General features: G+C 38.6%; 1 protein-coding gene across 2 annotated transcripts in view; it reads right to left on the bottom strand.

The window, feature by feature from the left end:
- KIF13B (kinesin family member 13B) overlaps window positions 1-20,384 on the bottom strand; it is a 118,237-nt gene that overhangs the window by 25,855 nt on the left and 71,998 nt on the right. For both annotated transcript variants that reach the window (XM_032183535.1, XM_032183536.1), the window contains exons 20-35: window positions 20,212-20,361; window positions 19,430-19,558; window positions 17,673-17,843; window positions 16,591-16,748; window positions 15,098-15,230; window positions 13,987-14,133; window positions 11,410-11,439; window positions 9,433-9,532; window positions 8,984-9,110; window positions 7,392-7,447; window positions 5,964-6,088; window positions 5,025-5,201; window positions 3,297-3,389; window positions 2,199-2,351; window positions 1,175-1,252; window positions 454-507 (exon numbers count right to left, since the gene is read on the bottom strand). In XM_032183535.1, coding sequence (XP_032039426.1) covers window positions 454-507; window positions 1,175-1,252; window positions 2,199-2,351; window positions 3,297-3,389; window positions 5,025-5,201; window positions 5,964-6,088; window positions 7,392-7,447; window positions 8,984-9,110; window positions 9,433-9,532; window positions 11,410-11,439; window positions 13,987-14,133; window positions 15,098-15,230; window positions 16,591-16,748; window positions 17,673-17,843; window positions 19,430-19,558; window positions 20,212-20,361 — 1,881 coding nt within the window. The remainder of the gene's footprint in view (window positions 1-453; window positions 508-1,174; window positions 1,253-2,198; window positions 2,352-3,296; window positions 3,390-5,024; window positions 5,202-5,963; window positions 6,089-7,391; window positions 7,448-8,983; window positions 9,111-9,432; window positions 9,533-11,409; window positions 11,440-13,986; window positions 14,134-15,097; window positions 15,231-16,590; window positions 16,749-17,672; window positions 17,844-19,429; window positions 19,559-20,211; window positions 20,362-20,384) is intronic.

The raw sequence follows: 20,384 nt of genomic DNA, 5'->3' as shown, positions 1-20,384 counted from the left end.
CACAGCATATTATTCTATCTCAAGGGTGGACCTGAACTTCCATGTGAACCCACATTTGTCCCATACCCAGAAGGTTTGCACCTCTCAGGTGAAAGCTTTGGAAGAGCTTTGAAACTTAACAATAAGAAAATTTCCCCTGAAAATGCAACCCCATGTGAAGGATGGCTCCATTTAACCTGGTCTGCTGGACTCAGGTCTGCCATAATACAGGCCACAGCCACTGACAGTGGTGATATGTGACTGATGAAGGCCTGGGAGCCTTCCCAAGGACGTCCAGCATTGCACAAACAAGGCTAGTATGCCCAATGGACAGTCCCGAGCACACAAGAAGCACACAGATATGCCTCATTTTTAAGGGTATTTCCCCCCTATGCCCTTGTAACTGGTATAAAGCAGTCATGGTAGCAACATTTCTTCTATAAAATAGTTCCGAGGAGAACTTCAGATACTTACCCGGTTACTGCTCAGGTTATAAGGAGGAGCTAGATCTTGACGGCTTCCAGAAAGCTGAAACGGTCAAGGCAGGCAGAATTATTTCTTAACAAAAACTTGAAAACTGATAAATATGTGCCCTGACAGACATAAGGAAGGGTGAAAGGAAACCATCTTGCAGTTAAAGCAGAATTAGAAGCCTAGAGATGAAAGGTAAAACCCCAATTAGTGACCTAAAAGGGGGAAAAATCTAACAACTTTTCATTACTAGTTCTACCAAAGCATTTCATTAAAAATGTTAGAAAGCAGAAGTGTCTTTTCTTTCTTATGCACTAATCAAGAAAAAGATAATATATAAGATAATGTAACAACGCTGCTACAAAATTAAAATCAGCAAATACTTGTAGCTTGCTTTCATATCTTCTAAAGAGAAAAAAAAATCTCCAAGATGATAGCTAGGTGAAAAGCCTTCAGAGTTCTGCAGTTCTTTTTATATCGCTTTTTCAGATGATCTGGATTTACGTGGGTACTCTAAAGCACGCTAATCTGTATGATGAAAGTATGAATATATGCAGATTTTGTCTCTACTTAGCGATTTACACAAATAGCACAGATGAACAGAAGGGTCAAACAAAAGAAAATTTGTTGCTGTGCTCGATGACTCTGGCATTATAGGGATCTGTAATTGAAAGATGCACTTGCTGCCCTCAATACACTGCAGATGTTGGGGTGGAATACTCACCCGATTCACATTGGGAGAGCTCAGGCTCCTCCGGTAGAGTTTTCCTTTCCCCATTAGCTGCTCTTTTACAGCAACTTCCTGCCAACCATACAGAAGCAAAGAACAGAAAATACTGTGCCTGTTTTGCAAGAATCCAAGCTCCAATCATCCCATCTTTGTCTACATAAGAAAAATGTTTCTAAACAGCCTTATTGCACAGGCTCCCATCTGGGGAGTGTACCGTAATCTAAAAATTGTACAGCACATAGCTAGAAGTGCACGAGTGGAGAAACATTAACATCCAGTATTTTGCTGATTGACACACGTAGGATCTTAGAGCTTGTACTGATTCTAGGAGGTGACTTACAGATGTGAAGATGGACTCCTTTTCCTAGCTGAGCTCCTATTTTAATCCTTTAAACTAATTAGATATGACACAGAACTTGCTCTCAATACTTCCGAGTATATTGCACTTTCACCATTAATTTATAGTGGGCATGCACATACCCTGGCTTGCTTTGCATAGCTTTCTTTTGTGCCTGCATAATTTATAAATAAATGTTTTTCTCTCACATAGTTTTCTTGGTAAACAGATCAAGCTAGATTGCTTAAGATTAACCCAATCAATGTCTTACTTATCAACACAACAGGCTTGGTTACTTCAAGGCTGAACAGAAGCAAAAAGAACTCTACTAGCAACTCCAGAAACATGGATTAAAGCCTAAGCTTCGGAAAGCAAAAGCTAACACCACCCATAACTGCTTTCTGAAACATAATTAGCAACGCATGATCTCAAACTAAGGATCCCATAAGAGACAGTGCATTTAATATAAAGCTTCCAGCCCGATCCATCCATTTTGCAGGTAGAGTGAGAACATCTCTGCAAAGCGAGCTGCATTTGCTTCTTTGGCCTTTTGCCACAGGCACACTTTGCAAAGCTGAGGTATGCACTGAGGTGGTGGTCTTGGTTTGCCAGCCTTATGAAACACTTATGAAAACATTTGCATTGCCATACAGTGCTTTGAGTGCTAGAGTCAAAACAGACCTGGCGCAGACGATCCAAGGTGAGAATGTTCTCTACAGACAGCACACTCCGCAAGTATTTCTCAATATAGGCTTCAGAGTCAGCTGAAGCTGCATCTTCAACGTTTGCTGCCATTCTGGCCAGTGCTTCTCGCTCTTCAGCTCCTTGAGCATCCTGGGAAGAAGAAAAGACAAGACAACCTTTTAAAATAAAAACATGAACAAAGAAAACAAGAAAATGCATTTTTTAAAACATGCAGGACAGATTCAGTATTGTTTTCCCTTAAACTCAGGGGTAGATTCAAATGTCTTGTTAAATATGATAAGGCATATTTAGAAATCATCAGCATCATCTCATACGTGTGTTTTTTCATTTATTATTTTTTCTTGAGAGAGAGAGTCTCACAGTAAGACATTGCCATTGATTAGCTAAAGGGTTGCATTCAGATATTTTGTAATTAAAAAGTACTCAAACACATTTGGGGTATTATCCACCCTGCGAGGAAAACAAAATTTCAAGTGACTTGCAAAAAAAAAGCCCCACAAAACAAAACAAACAAAAAACCCCACCACATCACTTGAGAAACATTTCAACAGAGAGCATTAAACACAGCAGAACATAAAAGAGTCAGGCAGCAATCAGCCTTTTGGCTCTTCACGTGTTAATGTTTTTTTTACAAGTGATTTTATAAAGCATCTGTTTGGAAGGAAGGGATTAGCATCCAACTACAAACATCCTCAGGAATCAAGGGTTACATTAAGACATTACTTATAAGAAGCCAAGAGGCTGTGTGCATTTTGTTTTTGTTTTTCTATAATACATTTGCATGTCCCTCACATCAGGCACTTCACCTAGCCATCTTTATTCCCCTTTTTCTCTTTCTTTAAAACATTTCTTCAAGGACTTAAGCAAATGGATGCTCACTCAACAAAATACGTAGTGACACTGATAAGACACATGCTGTTGCTAAGTCAAAATATGTAAAGAAATTTGCTTAATCTTTTATAAGAACTACAGTTTATGCTTTCAGCAGCAAGAACGAGCATGCTCAACCATAAGAAAAAAATCAGGAAGTTAGAGACTCTCAGCCAATTTCAGATAGTTTGAATTCTTATTTACCTCTGGAATATTTGACACTATCTCAAAAGTGACACCACAGCCAGGAATGGAGCTTCGGTGAGACATTCTTCGGAGGAAACTCTGTGCAAAACCCTGTGGGGAGGGAAAAGAAAATATTTCTTGCTTTAAGGAAAAAATGTTTTAACGTATTCAACTGAACTAAATATAGTTTACAAAGAAAGAAGCCCAAACCCAAGAGACTAGCCAACAAATACTTAAGATTCAAAGATCTTATCTCGGAGACAAAATGCTTGCTTGTCTGTATTTCAAATACAGAAAAAGAATTTACTTCCTTTATTGCAAGGTGACTGCTTAACCAGCACACAATACTTTTGCTGGTTCTAGGTTTTTTTTTTTTTCTTTGCAGGGCCGTAGGTGACTTGTCTTGAATATTGACAAGTGCAGGCATTAAATTCTTGACCAAAGAGATCGTTATGAAGAATGATTTAAGGGGGCATGGTCATTGTTTATGCTGACTTGGCGCCTTGCAGGGTTAAGAACTGGACTGTTGAATTAATGCAGAGATGAGTCATTCAAAGATGCTGCTGAGACAAACACCCGGAAAAGGTTATTGACGAGGATTTTTAGAAACCTAGCAAGAAAGCTAGCCAGAAAGCTAGCAAGAAAGATTCCGTGTTGGATAACAGTAAAAAAAAATCATTGACTAAGCCTGTATAAAACAGAATTAATGAAGACTTAACACAATTATAATTACTGGCAGGCTCAATCTATTGAATAAACTCCTCCCATTGTGTATTATTAAAAAAAAAAATCACTGTTCCCTTTCTGAGAAATAGCTGTTACCTAACCAAAGCATCGAGAGCTGCAGTTCTATTTCTAACCTAAAAGCAGGTTAGAGTTGCCTACACAGTTTCTGGGTGTGACCACACCTCTCCTGCTCTTGCTTTTAACTTGATTGTAACTACAGATGTGCAAATAGAATTCTGCTCTTGATTTTAACTACAGATGTGCAAACAGAATAACAATTCAGGCTTCCTGCTTTGTCATCATCCCTGCTGAGGGAAGCTGGGTTCTGAGACAATGCTGAACAAACTCTCTTCTTCCTCATCATCCTCCCTAAGAATGAAATATATTTCAGGACATGTTGGCATAAATGGAATAATATCTTCTGCTTTCCATTTATCAAGCATCTTGCTCTCACCTACACAGTATCGAGAGCACAAAGCAACTGGAAAATGTAGAAGATCAAGAGTGACTAACTTTGAGAAATTACACAAAGGGACCTCTGCTCTGCTCCAGCTGTTGCTTGCTTAACTCTAAATATCTGGATGTATAAATAGAAATAGTTAGCAGTAATGTGTGAAGGTACTATAAAAGCAAGGAAACATGTTTATTCTGATACACAGTTTATGCAAAACATTAACCACAAGTTCATAACAAGTTAACTCCTTCTACTTTTTCCAGTGTTTGCGGATAAAGCAATTACTCAATAGTCAATACAAATAACACCGAATCTCATACTAAATTGCCACTGAACCTTTTAAATAAGCTGTTTTATCAGTCACAATAAAAAAGACACTATGAGATCTGCTTGGCAGCCTAAAGCCTCTATGCAAACCATTAGTACGTTGCTTCCATTCAGGTAGAAAGGAAAGCAGCTACAAGCAAACACAGCAGCAGCATACTGCACAAACCACAGCCTTCCCCTCTTGGAGCAACGATAAACACAGGGTAGAGTGAAAGTAGGAAGGATTGCAGAAGCTATACCTGTCTGCCATAAACATTGACACAGATGCGTTTGCGTAACACCAACTGCATCTCTGCAGGGTGGCTGAGCTGGACGGTGGCTCTCACAATAAGGTAAACTCTTTCATCTGCTGCTGTTCCTTTGCTGAGCTGGATACAGTCGTGGACTGTGGAATCCCACGAGGCTTCTACTTTCACCTGCGAAGGAAAAAAATGTATCCTCTAATAAGCATAATTAGGTGTATAATTAACTGTAATTAATTAAGCATAATTAACAAAAATACATAATACATAAATTTTGAGAGTCAGCTTCTCCATTTCACTCCCTACGAAGAAAAATCCATGCACTCTAGAAGAGGCCATTTAAAAATCAAGATTAGTTTGCCAAATGAAGACGTTGGGATTAAAAATGCCAACTTGCTCAAACTGAAACATTTCCTCTTGAAGAAAACATATCTTTGAATACCCAAGATCATTGCAAATAAATTTTAAAATATGCAGAACTACAGAACCATTTGGCCTTTAGTGAGATAAACCAGAGAGCAACTGAGATTGCAGTGAAAACCTTCCATCACACTACACAACACACAGCTAAATATGTTAACCATAACCATAGTTAAGATTGCTTGTTTTTTTTTCAGCTGAGGGCTGAATATTCTCTAATTTACTGAGGTGTTTTGGTTTTTGTTTGTTTGTTTTTGCTTTGTTTTTTTTCTTTCCCAAACACAAATTCAGAATTTCAACCTTCTGTAATGCTTGGCTTCAGATGAAGGAAGACTCCATTGAATTATGGTTCAACTCCAAGCAAATATACCTTAGAAACAAAAGTCATTTGTACAAGAAACAAGTGGTATCTACTTTGTATGCTATCTTTGATGCGTTATTTTCACATCTTAATATATACAGAGAACAATTAAAAGACTCCTGAGCTAAAATATACTGGTCTGTATCTCTGCTTACCTCACTATCGTGATGTTTTACAATCTGCAGTTCAAAAAATTCCTCCTCTTCTTCTGCAACAAGGGTAGCATCCCACCCACCTGCTTCTGGGTCATCCAGGTTATCTTGGGAGCTGAAGTCATCAGCTGGAAACAAAAGGGAAGGCAGAAGGTGAGGAGAAATGGCACAATTATCCCATTTAAAAACATCCATCCAACAATTCATGAATTCACATTTCCATCTCTGCAGCTTGGCTCCTTATACTCTACCTGCCCAAGACAAGCTCATCCCATTTCAAACAGAGCTGTTTCTATACAGAACTGTGCACAAATATTTGGGAGTGCAGACTCAGGTGTGCCTTATGAAGTTCCCTGTTGGACAGGAAAATCCCCCAGCTGTAAATACCCCTTCCTTGCCCACAGGCATATTTTGAGCACTATTGCTCAATTAAACCAAGTAGATTGCTTGGTATAATTACTTTGGTGATTTTTTCTTCTTTTTTTTTTTTTTTTTTTTGAAATAAAGGAAAGCTGCTGGTTGGACAAGTAAAAATATGGTACATTTAGATCATGATTAAATCTTTAGCGTCGTTTTCAAGAACAAGCTCAACCTGCTCTGGCTCGAGTCCCTCACCGTTAATGAATTATTAACTAGCTCCTCTCTGAAGCCCTTTGATATATCAATACACTTTTTGAGGTAAATAAGCCATAAATGTAAAGAGCATTTCAGCAAAAACCTCATCACCACAGGCAGAATGCCACCTCTCCTCTCTCACCTGATGCTCCTAATCCAAGCGTTAACCCTCTTCTAAACATCACAGCAAGGATTTGTTCAACCAATTAAGCACTGCTGGCTCCAGGGTTGCTGATTTACCAAAGATGGGGAAATTATAGTCAAGATAAGTATCTACTGAGTACACTGTTCAAACTGGGGCTTGTATTTAGATGCATTAAAACATACATACGTTAAGGAAACAAAGAAGACTGCACCATGTAAGATAAGCTTGAGTTTATCATGGCACTTATATTTGATATGCAGACATTACTACCAGTGACTTCACATTTTCTGCTAATGGACTGAGAAAGACATTACATAGCACCAGGGTAATATCCTTGCAAGACCTCAGAAGGAGAATTCCCAACGATTAAGTTTTCATTGCACCGCCTACTGATGTTCACCTTCTCAGGTAGACTCATTTTACTATTTCTCTTTTACCTATTAAATATCTGCAAAATAGCAGGAATACCAAAATGTCCAGTTCCTTCCATAAATAATGCTGTATGTTTTGAGACATTAAGCGATATGATTCAGTGAAAAATGTGCTGTTTCAAATCAATCTACCTGCCGTTCCAGGCATTTCTTCACTTTATTAGCTTGCTTAAATTCTATAACATCTTGGGTTGTACAAAGTTTGATTCAAAGTACTCTGTCCTTTTAAGAACCACTTACCATTCAAGTCGAGGAAAATAACAGGAATGTGTGTTTCCATACCAGGCACGGGAGTCCTAAAATGCAAGACAGTGACAATGGCGGCATTTAAATTAAAGCAGATTTACCCAGCACACGTACTTTTTGATACAAGCTCACAGTATATTACATTCAGTACAACTACAATTCCAAGTCAGACCAATGATAACCTTGGCAAACAGCTTTATTTTAATTTACTGTTGCAGATTCAGAGAGACTCAACTAAATTGATACTTCTTTTATATCAGCTCTCTTACAATTATTATATTCTTTGACCTCTGCTTTCAGAAATGTTTTCTCCCTCTAAAACACTAATAGCAAAATTAAGTTTATTTACTCTGACATACACATTTATTAAATGCAAACCCCCCTGCATTATTGATATCAGTGAAGACAGCAGAGTTGGTCAGAATATCCAGCAGCAAAGCAGCTAAGATTTTAAGCTACTATTGATGCTGCACAGTTGCTGTTCTGTCTTGCTAAACATATCAAAGAGTCCAAGAGGATGCATAAGCCATGACTTTCACAGGGTGGATGAAGGGATAACATAGGTGGTGTTTTGTTTGTTTATAAAATTAAATATTCTGTAGCCTTATGCTTTAAAGCTACAACATTAATGATGGACTAAGAGGTAATATGAAGCATTGAAGACGTTTTAAAAGATGCCTTGTTGCAATCTTAGCTGTAGAAAGGCTGTAGCCATCTCATGACAAACTTGGACTTAATGAATTTTATAGTGAACAAGAGCAGGCTGGAATCTTATTTAATGTGTACTTTGGTGCTGGAGTCACACCAAACACTTCCTTTGGTGCAAATGCATTCATAATAGATTCTTCCTCAAGTATGTTTCCTGCAGCTCTACTGTTTCCAAACCCAGTCAAATACTTTAATGTGAACGTCTCCAATAAAGCTTTTGCCATTTTTATATTTCAAAAGTACTAATTTTAACAAACCTCAGCTTAAAACGCTCAATTCCAGCTATAAATACCATTAGAGTTTTGCTCAGAAAAACATTGCAGAACATTGAAAGCAACTGAAAACGAGGTTTGAAACTAAACAGCCTTACTTCCTTATCTGCAGTTGTTACTCACAGCTGCTACAGTATGGCAAGCTCAGTCTAGCGTAATTTACTATTTTTAATGTTTAGAAAATTACATGGAACACTTGCTGACTAAACAGACTTTGCGCTTAAACCAGGAATGCAACAAAATGCTCCTGTAGATGCATTTTTATTATGACAGAGCAGCCTTTTAAGTGAATGAACTAGGTAATTAACATATTAGCTAATTTTTTTAAATGGTAAGTGCAGTGGTAATAAATATTGATTCCGTTTCCTCAGAAGGTCATAATTACACTCTGATCAATAATAGTATCGTTTACTAAATAGCATTTCTGGATTTCAGATACACAACCTAATAAAATAATTTAAGCAATCGCCCTAATTTTAACAACTTTGCTCATGCAGTGTACAGAATCCAGATTAAGGAAAGGAACAAATGGCAACAATCCAAGCCAGGAACAAGCCGTGCATCATTTTTATATTCATTCTTGCATATGGCGATGCATGTTCATACCACTCTGCTGGAGCTCCAGGGATCCCACTGCCTGCAGAAGGCACCATCACCGCGTTCCTTTCTTCAGTGAGCGTTAGCCTCATCTCTAAAAGCTGTGCCTCCCGATCTGCATCGTCTTCTGTTTTATCTGGAGAAGCAGGATGTCAGTGAGGACAATAGAGAACATTTCTTACACAGTGCCTTTATCATGTGTCGATGATCTTATACCATCATAATAGAATAAAACCCACTCTGTTCCGAAATTTGGCACACAAAGAAGCACACAGCGTAAATAAAACAATACAATCTTACATAGGCTTCTCTAATTTGGTTACACTGAAAGCCAAGTAGCGGTGGGTTCAGAGATTCAACTCTCCATTGCCTTCTTTTCTATCTTACAATATATTAAAAGTGTTTGTGCATGTCTCTCAACCTATCACTGTTTTTACCTGTAATAGCATTTTGCTTACCAGGCTTCCCAACGAGTTTTTGCAACTGCTGATCGAGGTATTCCTGACGCTTTGTTAAGGCACACAGCCACTTCCGACGGAGCCTCTCCAAATCCCTATCCTGCACAGAGGAAAGAAGTCATATTAAATATTGACCCTGGAAAGCCAGCGTTTCCTATTTGTGGCTTACATGTTTCCTCAACCCTATTGCTCATCTTGTACCCGAAGAAGCAGAGACAGAGCAGACCTCTGATGAATCACTTTGCTCTTCTCTGTGCTTTCTCTTTATAGGGGACAACCCTAAGAGAAATGCAGAATAGCCGAGGTTGCAAGGGACCTCTGGAGGTTGTCTAATCCTGCTCTGTGCCCAAAGCAGGCTCGCTTACAGCAGCTTGCTTGGGCACGTGCCCAGCTGGGATTTGAGCATCTCTGCAAATGGAAGCTGCAAAAACTCTCTGGGCAACCTGGTCCAGTGTCTGACCACCATTATGGTAAAAAAAAAAAAGTTTCTTATGTTGAAGTAGAGGCTCACTGCCTTTTGTACCTGCACTGGATACCACTGCGAGGAGGCTGGCTGTGTCTTCTTACACCCTCTCATTACATGGTGGAGTAAGGGAGGGCTGACACAATCCCCCTGAGCCAAATCTTCTCCTCAAGGCTAAACGGCCTCAGTTCTCTCAGCATTTCCTCATAGGTTCAGTCCCTTAACTTTCCATATCTTATTTGAAGTGCTGTTAGCTTGCCAGCTTAAGGTATTTCTTTTTCTCTAACTGTTATTTTGTGCTAGCCAGTACTCAGCTGAGCATGCTTCACTGTACCCATCTTCTTTGCCCTAAACCTAATCTAAAACTGACTAACCATTAACTTGTGCAAAGCTGGAACCCCCTGTCCATATTCACAGCTCACCATTCATGCTCAGTGTTTAGCAGCCTTACATTAGGAATCTGCTCCTAACCCCATATCATGCCATTATCCCCAGTTAGGGCATTTGTGCCTGAGCCTTTTCACGTATTTTTAAGTGCCCATGTCCTTCAAAAAACACCTCTGCATCCGCAAGAACATTGAGTCCATTTGTCTGTGGTGCAGAAATGCTCAGAAATGATGTATGATACTCTGCACGCTGTATGTTGAGTGCCACAACGATGAGCTACCCGCTCTGGGATGCCTTCAGGGAAGCGTCTTTCATGGCAATAGCAGTTCAGTTTCATTCCACGTCAAACTACAACAAACACTTTGTCAAGGAAAACGGGTGGCTGCAAGACTATAAACTACGTTTGCATTGCTCACCTGCAGACCCCTACAATTATGCTGGAACCTGTCAGGAAGCATTAAACCTAAATCTCTTGTCGCTCACATTATACGAAGTTGAGATTTACAATGATGATGATGTGCTTTTGTTAAAGTTATTCACAAGAAGACGAAAAATATATCGCAGATACTGTACCTCATCAGTTCTCCCGTAAGGCTCACGTTACAGTGGCGTTACATACATTAAACAAAAATCACTGGGCTGATTTCAAGTAGTTTTTTCCCTGCCATCTTAGGGCCTTAGGAACAGAATCCCCCCTTGCTGGCCCAAGGGTTGATTACACTATATTCCAGGTCTCATAAATAGCACATTCGTAATATGAAACAGCATGGAGTATTTTGACTGCATCTTCAACGCCACTGTGCCTAATCTTGTTCTTAATGCAGACAATCTCAGTCTAACCACAGCTTGTCAAAAAAGAAGACTGCTTCTCTCGAAACAGAAAAGGAAACACAATTGGATCTTGTTTTGGAAATGTGGTTAAAGGTGTCTTGTTCTTTACCTTCTACCTTTCTAATCCACCATACGGCTTCATAGCATAACGATCTATGCAATTCTCAAGTTTTTAGTCTCTTCGGAGGAAAGGCTCTTTACATGCAGCAAAGACACAGCAAAGATAAAATCCTGTTCCTCTTCTATCATGTCTTATACTGAGAATATCTGAATTTATAATAAGAAATTATTTTTACCTGGTAACTGTCCATTTCATCCTCTTCTTCCTAGGCCAAAAGATGCAAAATCATGCTATTAATTTTTTTGACAGCAGGAAATGTTTAATGCAAAAAGTGCTACTAATTTAAGTAATATTAACAGTCTCCTGTGAAAGTCTGAGCTTAGCAATGGTGAGGCCACAGAATTAAAACAGAACGACATCCCAAAGATTTGCTGCTATCTGCTGGTCTAAACACAAACTAAAACAATCCAACTGAAAAAGAATTACAGAATTTCACTGAAATAAAGTTATTCGAATTTATCATAATTGGAAGAAAGTGAAATATTGAAATTGCTCTTAGAAAGAGACATGTGCTAAAGTGAAACAACTTGAAACCTGTTGATCCTGGACAGAAAAGTAAAAATCTGCTGGTTTACCTGCAGAAGTTAAATATTTATGTTGGAAATCACTGGAAATCAAAGTCTAACACAAAGAATTAAAGGCAAGCTTGCTATAGCATTTAGAGGAGAAAATGTAAACATTTAAGCCAATTGTTTGGGAGGTTGAATAACTGTCTGCCACACCAGCAGCCACAATGTGAGACCTTAGATGTTTTGATTCCCATTATCTTCTGATGGGAGACACCACCTTTCTTGACATGCATCAGAACCATTCGCACAGAGAGTAAGAACAAGTGCAACTCCTGCACGGAGAATGGGAAAGCAGCAAGGACTCCAATCCTGAGCGATTACTCATCTATTTAAGTAATACCAAGCCACTGGAGCCTACTTTTGTATCTTCGTAATGAAAGCAAAAACTTAGCTAAGCTGAAATTAAAAAGCCATATAGAAAGAAGCATTTTCTTAGTTCAAGTCCTTTAGAAAATCTTTCACATTCCACAGATAGTGATTGACTGGAGATAAAGAAATGCTAATAAGGGGACTAAAAATCCAGATGTTCGAGTCAGAGGGCTATTGTAAGCAGCAGAACTAATAAAACATGTTTTTCAATAGCTCTTTCCCATGTGGGTTATCAGTATCAGAGAGAGCTCAGTAGTCTCTCCCTCAAGGGGAGCTTAAGTCTTTCTTCTTGAAAGAATTGATTATTATGTGCACTGCCAGCTCTGCCTGATACGGCTGAAACTGGCCAGCAGCTCAGAAGTCCGATGGGGAAGAAACAGGGTGAGACAGACAGGATGCTCACCTGGGACTTGTTCCCTTATAAAACTGGGTAAATGGCATGTGTATGTGTTGGGTGCATAACAGTCACAGCTTTCAAGTCAAATTTGCCAGAAATAATCGTTCTGACTCAGGAGAGAAGAATCTTAAAAGACTTGCTCAGCTCAGAAGTAGGAAAGAAAAAAAATTCCTTCCTGTATAGGACATGGGTATCAGGAACTGCTGTGATGGGAGAACAGCTAGGAAACTTGCAGGCAGAGTCACAATCATAGGCATAATGGCGAAATAAAAGCAATAATCTGCCTAGGATATTCTAAAAAGCGAGATTTCTGCAAAAGCGGAAAAAATTCCCTTTAATGGCACGCAAGAGGCAAAGGATTGCTGAGGTTAGGAGACAACAAAAAAGCCAACTACTTCAGACCTCACAAAGGGAAAAACAATTCTGGTTAAGCAAAAAGGAGGAGCTGACACACACTGAATCATACTCTGTCAACAGGGTAAACATTATGGAAAGCTGGGAGATGTCCCAATCTACTTGGCTTTTAGCTGGCCTTACCTCAAGCAGGGCAGCTAATCAAGCAAATCCACAGACTTGATTGTTCTGTTGCACTAGATTTTGGCTTGCTAGCTCTGAGTGACTGAATTTTATTTAATTTAGCTGCTAGGGAAGAAGCAGCACTGCACTAGAAACAGGTAGGAGCACCACAAGAAGACAAGCTTCTAAAACAGGGCAAATGAGCCAGTGTGCCATCATCATAAGCCATCAGATAAGCACTAGGTCAAGCATGCTCCCTACAACCAGATCAATATATTTGCACTTCATGATGAGATGCAGTGCTTCTGAGGTCATCAGAAAATGGTCAACTTCTAATATGGGCCCACACAACTCTGATGTTTGTAACACACACTATTTGAATATATGTTCCATTGATTCACTGTAACTTGAATACTTACTTAAAATCACTGCTCTATGTAATATTTGAAGCAAAATCTACTGGACAAACTCCGAAAGAATTTTAGGAATTCTGACTTTTTTCTTTCCTTCTTTGAATAGTGTGTGAAAGCTGTGCTGCTTTTAAGGATAGGAAACTCTCCAGAAGAGTAGCATTACAAATATTACTTTTGTCATGGAAAATGATTTTTGATTAAGAGGAAGATCTTCCACAACACTTGTTGAAATATTTGGATTTAGAATATCCTGCATAATCCATAATACCACCATCAAAGTGATTTTGACAATTTTTCTTGTTGCTTTACATGCTTATGTAGTAGGTTCAGTAATGCCCTCCCCTCATCATCCCCGTACTTGACACAAAAAAAAAACAAAAACTTGAAACCAGTGAAGTTGCTTCCAATTGCAGTGAACTTGGGACATCATTTAATGGATTCATGTGACTTGGAAATGGGGGTTGCTGCTAAGAAATATTCAGACTCACCTGATAATTTTCAGGCACTTTTTGTGACTTGGCATGTTTTATTTGAACACAACCAATTCCAACAGATAGAATCGATTCCTCCATCAGTGGTAAGGTCCCGGATTCCTGTACAGATCTCACTTCAACCTGAATTCTTCGAGATTGTCCCTGCCCAAAAGAACAATTTGAAATACTTGAGGGGAAAAAAAAGAAAAGGTATGAAATGCTGAAAACTTAATGACAGAGAGACCTCTACTGGCAGTCATTTGCAAGCAACATTTTATTATCATATGAAGAACAAAGTGGTGAGTACTGCAATCTCAATGACCCTTCTATTGCAAGGATTTATGTTTACAGGATTTAGGTATTCACGGGGGGAAAAAAATCATCATTCAGCCACTCAGTTTACTTTTTCTAGAGGATTTTCAAAACATACAATTAGAGGATCATATTTTTAGTACTTCTGAAGGCAGAAAGTAGGATCTCTTCCCCACCTATAGAAGAGGAAAGAAAAACCTAATTTGGTGAGCTACTGGAGTTGTTTAAGAGAATTTTTCCTCACTCTGGTTTCCTTGACTGAAAATTCTTACCCACCTGCTGATGCTATCAATGCAGCAAAGGAACTGTTCCTTAGGAAAATACATAGGAACAAAACCAAAGGAGTTGAGGAGTTCAGAGGTGCAGCCTGTATCTAACCTTTACTAATTCCGAGTGTTATCTTGGCAATAACTTGTCACTGAAAATGTTAAGTGCTCAGTTAAGCATTAACAATTTAATGCCTGTAGAATTCAAAGGAAAAGGAGTAGTTGGCTGCAAAGATCAAAGAAGGGGGATTTCTGGACCTCTTAAAAAAAAAAAAAAAAGTTCAGTTTCTACCAGACACCACCACAGAACAGGTAACAGAACATAGTAAAAAGATTACAGGTAGCCCTTTGATCATCTTTACTTGAGAATTTGTGCAGACTGGGAGTTTCACTAAACACAGAAAGACTCCACTCACACGAGACCATATTTTGTGTCTAAGCTTGACAGTTCCTTGGACACCATCCCTCTGCCATAAAAAAGACCCAGAGGCTTCTTAAGCTTCCTGCAGACTCTTCCTACAGCTGAAATCCTGCACATGCCACTGTACCTGTCTGAGCTGAAAGATGCCTCCTGTGCATACATCCTTGGCAGGCGTCACCTCAACCGGGCAGTACTCCCCATTCTCATTCAGCTCTAGAATTTGAACCCAGAGTTCGACTTTTCGGGTTACTTCACTCCACCTGCAAAACACATCAAATGCTGTTTCTTTTGTCTTTTCCTTTTTGAAACCAAAAGAAAAGGAGAGAAGGAAAGAAAAGGAGAGAAGGAAAAAAAAGGAGAGAAGGAAATCCCTGGCCCAGACTGCAGATTGAAGAAGTGAAAGAACACTTCTGTAGATGCCATTTGTGACCACCCAGGGTTATTAGTTGTGCAGTGCTTATAAATTTTACTGACAACCCTTGTAGTCAAACATCAGAAATAAGCCTTTTCTTAGTTGTAATACAAAAACCAATTCCCCTAGATTCTAATATTTAAGCTCTCGTCTCAACTACTGCAACAGAAGGCCGGTGTTTTCAGTAAAATCAAATCCATACAGAAGACAGTGGAATGAAAAAATGACATCGTTTCACAAGCTTTTGAGATTGAAAGCACTTTCCTGAATGTCATCATACTACTGGCTTCCCTCAAGTTTTTCCAAGAGCTTAAATTCTTACGGGCACTTCTTAGTAGCTCAAAATTAAGAAGGAAAGAGTTACTACTCAGCTACCAAACGTAACTCACTATTTTATAACACCCCTTTTACAGCTTCTGTTTGCCATACCTTCCTGATTTTTCATTTAAATTTCTCCATATATGGCTTAATACTCAATATGTTCAACATAATCTCAGGCTGGAAATAAAAAGAGAAATAACTGCCAATAAATTAAGGGGCAGAGCTGTCTTCTGAAATAGGAGAGGCAAAACAACTTACATTTAGGAAAATGCTACTAAGCTTACTTTGGGCATAACAAATGGATGCCAGCAAAAAAAAACCAAACAACCTCCTTCAGCCTGAATTAGTCTACTGTTGTATATTTACTCCAGTTGAAATAATTAGTACTACAGCTCTTCCAATGGAAGCATTACAGTGATAATGCTTCATGGCCAAGAATGAACAGGAGTCTGACCTTGAATACATCATCGTACAGTCAGAATAATCATCTTGATGGTTTAGACTTGATACCTCTATCTGGCTCAGGCCAGCATAGCAATATGACATAAAATATTCAGCTTGCTATTTTCTGATCCTTTATAAAACCACTACTAACGTGCATGGGTTTGCCTAAAAAAAAGGGACTTTCAAGTGTTTGGAGTTTTACCACTTGTAATTTGAAACACGGATGAGCATTCTCATCTTTCACTTTTTTAAAAACCTATTGACACATCTGACGGTATTTTCCCCGTAGTCTATTTATAATAGTCTAACAGACATAGTCTCACACACCTGCTCAGTTTTCTTCAGTTCAAAATTTGACTACTTATCACAAACTGCTTCAAAATTAGGCCATTCAGACAGAGATCTTCAGAATTTTAAACCAATGACCTACTTTCTGTATTTACCTGTCACGAAGGCTTCGTGTTTTGGCTTGAATTATTCCCAGATCCCACAGGGTTGGATTTTTGCGGTCACCACTCTGCTTGTGCCCATATACTTCAATTGCCAAAGCACCATCATAGAGATGTTCCATGAAGTCTTCAGAAATATTTACAGAAAACTCCTGCAAGTGACAAGTTGGTTAATGACTGTGACCGCATAACACTGACTTAGGCTTAGAGACTTACTGCCTTGACTTTAATATAAAGATGTGCCCCAGACACAAGACAGAAGAAGGGAAGAACTGTCATCTCCATTTGCAAAATCAGGATGCAAGGCAAAAAAAAACAGGCTGAAAATCAAAGTCTGTAACAAGCTGAAAAATGACCACATGCTGTTCCAAGTCCTAATCCAATCTTAAAAATAAAAAAATAAAATATAATCAAATATTTTAATATTTAGGACCAAATTCAAAACTCTTCAGAAGGCATTATATTTACTTTACAAATAAGTGGAATAAACTGCTCAGTGTAATAACAGATGAGAGAAAGAACAAGATGAGAACTCAGACGATTGTCTGGGATTCATCTAACCTGACTTTAGACATCTCTACTGAAGATGTCTCCACTTATTTAGTTGTTCTAAAGTCAAAAGAAAGAAATAACCAGTCCTAAGATACCTGACCTAACTTCAACATCTACATCATAATGTAGATGTTGAAGTTAGGTCAGGGATTTCTCTTTGCTGGTGTCAGTGTAGAGTAAGTAATCAGCTCAGATACAGACATCAAATATACCCAGATGGGTATCCCACTTCCAATCACTCTCAGCTGTATTTGTACTCTGAGTAAACTAACATAAGTCTCTTTGCCAAACAGATTGCTTTCCTTCATTAATCCCCTTCATCATCTTCAGTGATTTTTGTACAAGTGAACTGTAGAGCACAAGGTCTCTAAAGAGGTTTCAAGTTCTTACTAAAATGGCATAATGGTATCAGCCCCACGAAGTATAATAAGGAGAGCAAATAAGCAACTTAGAGTGTTATGCAAGCATGAATCTGCTTTGCCTGCTACAGTTTCATTAATAAAACAGAAAAAAAAAATACTTACGTTGCAGTGATCGAAGACAACCATGCACCGTGGCTCCTTGCTGATGGGAGATAAGGAAGGATCCACCTCGGGTGCAACGTTAACTGGCTCCAGCTGATCCCAGAACGTGTATTTGCAGAACACAAAGTTGGAGAGGTGCTGGGGCAAGCCTGTTGCCTGAAGTATTTTGATCTAGAGGAGACAAGAAGCAAAGGAAACTAACTTATTAATCAGTATGAAATTGTATTCATAGATTTAAAAAGCTCCTTTATTATAAAAACATTTTTCTGTTTTCCTGCAAAGGATAACTAAGAAAAAACTGGGGGGAGGGAAAAGTTTTACAAGTGGTGCATTTCTGCATTGATATACACTGGAGAAAATATTTTGAGTGCATCAGTTGAACATCACCACTAGATGTCACCAAGCACAAATTTCAAGGGAATAAAAACTACCAAAATGAATTTTACAAACACACTAAACCATTTTGTTTACTTTTAATGGAGAGATGCACTGAATATTATAATTTAATAATACGAGAAAAACCACATTCTTCTACCAAGTGGACTCATTTATTCTGCAAATTCCTTGTTTGAAGATACTACTTGTCCTTATGTGATGATAAAAATAACAGAAAAATAGCTCCAACAACACAAAAGTCACCCCTGTCCCCCACCTTCTTCTTGTTCTTTTTTTGTTTGTTTTGTTTAATATGTAGGCCAAATAGAAAAAGAATGTTTTGAATACACTTTCTGTTCTAAACACAACTATCATATTAACAACATTTAATGTAATACATTTCTATTCTCCATTTGTCATACTAAGACCAACTGAGTTAGGCTCCTCTGGTAAGGCACCACTCATGACCTCAGGAGAATGTTTCACCTTGTGTAGCTTGTAAGCACGTGGGGCTCTACTGGACAGGATAACAAGTGGAAAAAAAAAAGCACTGTTGCCCTCAAATTGTTTGTACTGTCCAGAAGCCAGCAAAGTTTATGTTTGACTCCCTCTAGTGCTTTTTGCCTCCCTTTTTTATTTTTGTTTGGAGCTTGGCCTATTTACATTTTACTACCACTCAGAATTTGTAGTAGATCCTTCTTGCTAACTTACTGTTTATTATTAATGAACACATCTGTATATATTTCACAAAATATAAGAGAGAGAGACATTCACAGAACAAAGGGAGTTTATCAGATTCCATGACTGCTTTTGATTTAGATATTGCAGCTTCAGTCCTGGTACAGAAGTCTTCCATGTTTTCTAAGAATACACAAAAACTGTCTGGGGTAAGATTGCATGCATATAAATATAGTTTAATGAATACTTTGCAGATTTAAAAATAAATCATGGAGACTGAAGAGAACAAAAACCATCTAGTTCTCTTGCATTATTTCAGCCACTTAAGAAGCAAAATATTATGAGAAAAGACCACACAGAAGTGCTTCAGGACAAATACTGGACCCCAAGACATAACAGAAAGCCATGAAAACAAATACAGCCAAAGTACTAAGCTCTGTACATACCACTAAGGCACAGCTTTTTATTATTATTGTTATTTAATTTTAAAATCATGAAATATCAGTACAGTTTTATGTAGTCTACCAACAAGTTCAGAGTCAGGACTCTGCCTGTGTAGCTGAATACTAGAAATGAACATTGCACACCAGGTTACAAAGAGGTATCTGATGTCCAGAAGCCAATACACCAGGGACTTCTTTATTTTAAGATGGGATGAAAAGGGAGAAGGTTACTCACGAGGCTGGGACATATCTGGAACTTACCCTGCAGACAAGTTTTCTCTCCTGAGTGTCATTCTCATTGGAATTCTCTGGACTATCCTCACCTCCAACCAACCTGTCATCTATCTCTCCACTCACCCGAACAACTTCAACATGGAGACGTCCGGATACCTGATGAAAAAGGAGTATAGATTATTTGTTTGCCAGAGAACAGCGACATATTCAACCCCTTTCAGCTAACTACAACTACTGCCGTCTGTCAGCAGACATTTTCTTCCTTTCTATTGTCTTGTGCTATGCCTTTGTTGCACTAAGAAATGCAACCAGACTAAGAATGATTGGAGCAAAGACTGAAGAGTCTTTGTTGTAAAAGCATTTAAAAAAAAAAATAATTAAAAAAAAATCAGCCACTGCTCCCAAGAGTGACTTTGGGAACAGCATGCTGCAATCCCTCTCACCATCCCATCAGTCTCTAGAGAGTCTGCAAAGTGCATGGGAGGCAGAGAGTGCACAGAGTATGTATGTTCTAGCTACCTTTGAAGTTTTTCGTATGGTATTTAAGAGTCTATAAGATGACAATCAATGAAAGACAGTAGAGCTGTATCTCATGCTGGTTCTACCAAGTATTTTGGGTTGCTTTCTCCTTTCACAGGCACTACACTGTGATTTGGAGCCTAAACAACTCTAATAAGGTATTGTGGGTTTTGCATAATCCCAAATTGTGAGCACACGAAACTGGAAAGTATCTATAATTTACTGGTATTAAGATCCACAGGCTGTAATTAAACAGTTGAGTAAGGATAGATTATAGAAGAATAACAAACCTCTCCCTTCTGATTGATGATTGGAACAGCGTATTGTAGCTTCACATCATAGAACAGGCACTCAAGAAAAACGTTGGCTACTCCGATAAGGCTGTGGTTCTCCTGCTCATCATAGAATGGATCAGCTCGTCTGAAGTAAGCTCTCATCACCTTCAACCAAAATCAGAATAATG

The sequence above is a fragment of the Aythya fuligula genome, chromosome 3 (genome assembly GCF_009819795.1).
Source record: "Aythya fuligula isolate bAytFul2 chromosome 3, bAytFul2.pri, whole genome shotgun sequence".
In the NCBI taxonomy this organism is placed as follows: domain Eukaryota; kingdom Metazoa; phylum Chordata; class Aves; order Anseriformes; family Anatidae; genus Aythya; species Aythya fuligula.
This window is presented reverse-complemented; position numbering and strand designations above follow the sequence as displayed.